Genomic DNA, 5,576 nt, shown 5'->3' with positions numbered 1-5,576 from the left:
CACCAACTCTACGAGAAGAGGCTAATGGAATAATCGGACCGTCCGCGAATGATAACCAGACTAAAAAAAGTTCGTAAAAAAATTGGGAAACCTCTCGAAGAAGTTCTACGAGACGGCACTATCCCCCCCCCCCCCCAGGCCTCAAATTCTGTTTCATTTTTTTTTCTTTTTTTTTTATACTTCATTTTAAAGATATTATTATGTTGTGTGACCGCGCGTGTGAGTGTGGCTGCAGAACGGGTCACTCTTGAGCTGGCTTTCGAATATGATTTTCGTGACGCTGTAATGATTCCAGTTTTATTCCCCGGTTTTCTCAAGTGCACAATGGCTTGCTCGACTTTCGGACGCAGGTATATATAGCGTCTCGCTCTTGGACGTCAAGTTAAAATGCAACTGCACCTTGACAACCAACAGCTGAGGAGTCAACGGTGTATCATGTTACCAGTGGTAAGTACAGGTGGTTCGTGCTATGAAAGATAATTTCAACGACTGATTGATAAAACGGCCATGCTGACCAAATGGATGTGGCATCCATCTGGTCATGCATGGCAAAATTACGTTTCTTTCTGAGGATGGTGTACCTTGTGCGCCGATTTTCTTCGGCAGTTATGGCAATATAATCTGTGTCAGTCAATAGCGTTCGAAGGACAGCAGTGTGGTAGAAGCATGTCTCGCTTATTGTAGCAGTTAGTGCAACACAGAAAGATTTCGGGGGACCAGAACTTCTAAAGATGCACGAGAACTATGAATGACGGAACGCTGTGGTACCTGAAGGTCAAATAGATGTGAAAATATATATGCGATGTTAATGTGTAACGACAAACCGTCGTTGTCATTTGATTGATGCTAGCTGGTAAACTGAGCATTACTTTACAGTTATTTCACGTTATTTTGAAAAGCAATAGCTGTTGCACCTTCATGCAGAGTGGGATGCTCTAACGTAAAGAGCGGCTACAGAGTGGGATGCTTTCTTGGTACTCGTGTTCAGGTTCATTTTGCGTTGCTACGAGATATACATGTAGAAAAGTTATCGACTGAGGAATCGGTCAACAATTTATGAGGCCTTCTTACGATGCACAGTTTATCAACCTTGTAGCATCTGCTGTTTAATTCGTACTATAATGCAATTGAAGAAATTATCTTGTCTCTCTAGGTTGAGGTAGGTATGTTGCGGCATTGCATGGAGTACTTTAGATTGTACACTTATGGAGCCTGAACAGAAACTCTGAAATGTGAGATGAAGGCACACATGCACACAGAAAGACACACAAAGAAAATGGTTTCGTTGTGATATTTCGCAACTTTGACGTGAACGCATTGCTACGAGTGCGACGGCCCGCCGCTGCTACATGGCAGCCGCTATCTGATGTTCAGTTCCTCAACCTCACTAGAAGGACAAACAATACAATACAAAGTAAAAAGCAATACAAACATCAGGTTAGACGTTTAGCTGAGCCCGTTGGATTCCAACAAATGGCCTTATAGAACTTCGTTGCTATACTCAAGCAACCGAATCAAACCGTTTTGACATAAATGTATGCGAACAGTGCGTTTAGTTTATTCACGGTGAAAAAAAAACAAATGAAGTTAGTACATTGCGTTTGAAGTGAATATGCCACATGCTTGTCTTAGAATAACATTTGCATTTTTTGGCTACAAATAAAAATATTACCAAAATAGTAATGTACGTCTTCTGACATAAGATGAACCCATATGTGCTGCATCGAGTGTCATGCGGGATACCATTCTGAACCATTCTTGGTCTTGGGTTTGGTTAATAGGAGGCGTTGTGTGCACCCTATACTACTAAAACAGAATTTCCCCACATAGCAGGCTCGTAGCAAACTATCGTCTCGAGAGACATCGTTGAAAACGAGAGGCTAACAGGCTGCGTTTTGCACAAATCAGAGTTGACGACAGCATCATTTTGTCGAATGGTTGACCTTCAACGTGCAGCTCAATGCTGGGGACTATATGTAATATAACTCGATAACTATATGTAATGTGAACTCGCGGCGACGCAGCCTGAATAGAGTGCCTGTTCCCCGTTTTCCGAACCCCGAACAGTGAATGCACTTTTGGGTGACGGATATATAGAATATATCCTATACCCAGGCGTGTTTGACCTGGATTCATGAACGCATGAAGCTGTCCGCAAAACAGCTGTCGACAAGCTGTCAAACGTGCTCCACGTGCCCGTTGAAAGCCGGGTACAGAACATCTTACTACGAATGCTGTTCTTATTGCTATTTGCCACAGAAAGGGTGCCTTTCTTGAGTAGCGTAGTTACTGCTTAGTCCTTCTTGGTTCTTATTTCTTAGCTTAATCCTCCTTGTGTGAGTTTTTGAAATGTGCACCTCACGAGAACCAAAGCGAAGGTGATCGGCCCTTGTAGACATGAATAAGCGAAATATTTTCCAATTACATATGCTTTGGCAAGCCAGAAGTTAGTGTTCGCGTTGGCTTCTACGGGGCACAGGACGAGCTATTTCGAAATGAACAATTTTTATGGAGGCTCAAAGCAGAGATATCAAATGTGCTGAGTTGTTCGTGAAATGAGTGCTGTCTCTGGTTGGCCAACATGGAACCGCATCCAGAATGCAGTGCACTACTATTACAACGCAAGTTGCAGACATATATAAAGAAAATTTATTATATTGATCTGATGGTATGTCTGATGATAGTTGCAGACATTATCACCGGACTGAAACTCTCAACCACATCCTGGGAAATTGTCGTTCATACGATAAGTTAGAGATAAATATCTTACGCACTGCAAGAATGGATGATGCCATCCATCCCAGAGGCTCCTGCGTGAACTCTAAACATTCATCATCATTCACCATCTTCTCCCCTTCAAGCAATGGGATAGGGTGCCGTCTCAGCGGCGAAACATCCCACTACGTCATCATTACGTATTTGTTCTTCTTGTTGTTGTTGCCGAAAATATGCCCGAAAACACATAGCCCAGTACGCTTCCTTCATGAGGCGGGTATTGCACACAGACTGTGTTTACTGACCCCTAATCATTGCACAAACGAATTGACACTGATTCACTCATCAACTTTCAACCTTTCCCACTTCTTCTGATCCCATCTCATCTCGGTGCTGGTCGTGACGCTGGCCAACACGAGTGGGGCCAACTATGTCAAGCCACCAGCACCTGCAGTGCACTATGTTAGAGATAGAAAGAGAGAGAGAGAAAGAGATAGAAAAGAAACAAAAATACGGTCGAACGTTCATTCTGGGCAGGCATTGAGACGACAATGGTACAAAAAATAATTGTGGAGTTGGTCAGGTTTCATGAAGCCATGTTCTCCTCTCAATCTGAAGCTTTCCAGCTTCCACGAACCCCTCGTTTTGTGAACGATTTTCAAGAAAAATTTTCCGCTCATATATCGTGGCTTATCCGTGCGTAGCTTTTTTGACCCACGTAGAATGCATTGCATATCCTCTAATTTCGAAGCTGTAAGAGAAGGGCCAGCCACAATCCTCCAGTACTCTCTGCGATGCATTCGAGTTCTATTAACGTCACACCGTTGACAGGGAAAGAGCGCAGAAACACGACGATAGGATGTCATGATTTTTTCCCCTATTGTCTGGGACACTATTAGTCTCAGTTGTAGTATAGTGTTCTTGTTCTCGCGTTTCAACGAAAAATAGGTGGGGCTGATGTTATGTGACGTGAGTGACCTTCCTCCTGTTCTCGGGAGATCTGTTTGGAACAAGTACAAACGATTACGCAATGGGCCAAGAGAAACATGTTCACTTTACTCATGTCACATGGTATGATAACTCAGATATATACTAATACCAAAAGGAGGTAAGGTAAAGGAAAAAATGAGGTTAACATCAAAAGCGAGTTTGTGCAAGAGATTTTATCGTCAACTGGGGCTTAAGAATACTGGAAGCTGTCAAAGTAACCCCGGCTACGTTTAGTTCGTCCACATTTTTTTTATCATATCACATCACATCATATCACGTTTAGTTCTACCACACTACATAAAAAACAAAAACCGTTCCCTGGAGATGAAATAGTTAGCATGCAGGAAAGACTGACGAAAGTGATACAGCGTTAACCTGTGGTAAATGCCGCTTTTCATCTGCCCTCCACCATAGAGAAAATAATTTCTTTCTCTCCAGCTATATTTCGGGACATGCTTTTTGCAGGTGCTCCTGCTCATCGTAGCAACTCTACACGCTACCGATGCTGGGGGATTCGGCGGTGGAGGAGGATTCGGCGGTGGACACGGCGGTGGACACGGCGGTGGTCGTGGAGGCCATCAGGCAGGCGGCGGCGGCGGCGGCACGGCTTTCAAGACAGGCTCTGTGTATTTAGTAAAGGCACTTCACCCCGTATCGGTGCCCATGAAACCACCAAAAATGAAGTGGCACGGCGGTGGCCATGGTGGAGGACATGGTGGCGGACGTGGCGGAGGATTTGGCGGAGGATTTGGCGGCGGTGGCGGCTTCGACGATGGAATTGTCATTTTGCAGGCTGAGGCTCCGGCTGACCCGGGTATTGTCGTTAAAAGCAGTGGCGCAGTTGGCGGCGGGAGCATAATCGTGCAAGGCCACGGAAAACGAGGAGGCGGTGGATTTGGAAAGATGGCTTTCGGAGGAGGAGGAGGAGGGGGCTGGTGGGGATAAAATATATCCATGGATAGTGACTCACTTGGGGAGTTTCCTGTGGTTTAGTGTCGCACTAAATACATAGATGTGTGTTCTGTGAACAAATATTACCTCCCACTTAACATTGTAAGAACGTCAGCAGCAACATGATGTGCTGATACCTGACCTGATAGTGTCAATAAATATGTTAAATCGATTATGCAGATACCTTTGTTACGTGTGTTTCAATTACCGGTTCACTACCGAAGTGGTGACATGGTCTTCTTTACGCCCTCACACTTTCTATGTTGGAGCATCGAGAAAGTTAAAAAAAAGCTGTAATGCAAAAATATATAAAAAGCGAACGAGCTGGTGGCATATATATCCATGACGAAAACCCCTTAGACTAGGGGACACTAGTGGATTTTGTCCTTTTGGTTCCTTATAATATCGGGGGTTCTCGTCATGAAAATAAGCGAATTCGTCGAGCTAAGCTAATTCGTCGGTCACAGCCCAATCTGCCGAATCCCAGTTCGCCGAATGCAGTTAAGCGGATTATGTTTGAGGGGAAAGGTCAACCCGTTTCGGCAAGCTGGGAAATGATATAGGAGCTTTTCGGCGAGTTGGGTATGGTGGCAAACGACCTGTAGATAGGAAACGTGCTACAATCATTGGATCCCTTAGTGAACAGTGGCTGGAGAACTAGAAATTATGTTGAAAGATGACACCCACCAATCGCAATATCATTAGCAATATTTATGACGAAAACCCCTGACTATATAGGGAACGTAGCCACACATGCAGATAACGCCACAGCTGAAGAGTTTAATAGGGAGACGATAAATTTATCCATGGCCAGAGAAACAAAGGGGGACATCTCTGGATCAAACTTCTCTTGTGTGTGGTCTTTCTATGTACCCTGGTCTCGGGGGACATAGTATTGAATCCTTGCCAACAGCTCGCAT

The 5,576-nt window shown here is 44.3% G+C and overlaps 1 protein-coding gene across 1 annotated transcript; it reads left to right on the top strand.

Annotated features, from left to right (window-relative positions):
* The first annotated feature begins 387 nt into the window (after positions 1-387).
* On the top strand, positions 388-4,650 carry LOC135394927 (acanthoscurrin-1-like). Its single transcript, XM_064626047.1, has 2 exons — positions 388-447; positions 4,171-4,650. Exons 1-2 carry the CDS (start codon positions 388-390, stop codon positions 4,648-4,650), a joined length of 540 nt encoding a protein of 179 aa, XP_064482117.1.
* The last annotated feature ends 926 nt before the right edge of the window (positions 4,651-5,576 follow it).

This window comes from Ornithodoros turicata, chromosome 1 (genome assembly GCF_037126465.1).
Source record: "Ornithodoros turicata isolate Travis chromosome 1, ASM3712646v1, whole genome shotgun sequence".
NCBI lineage: Eukaryota > Metazoa > Arthropoda > Arachnida > Ixodida > Argasidae > Ornithodoros > Ornithodoros turicata.
The sequence above is the reverse complement of the archived record's forward strand: the minus strand, read 5'-3'. Positions and strand labels throughout refer to the sequence as shown.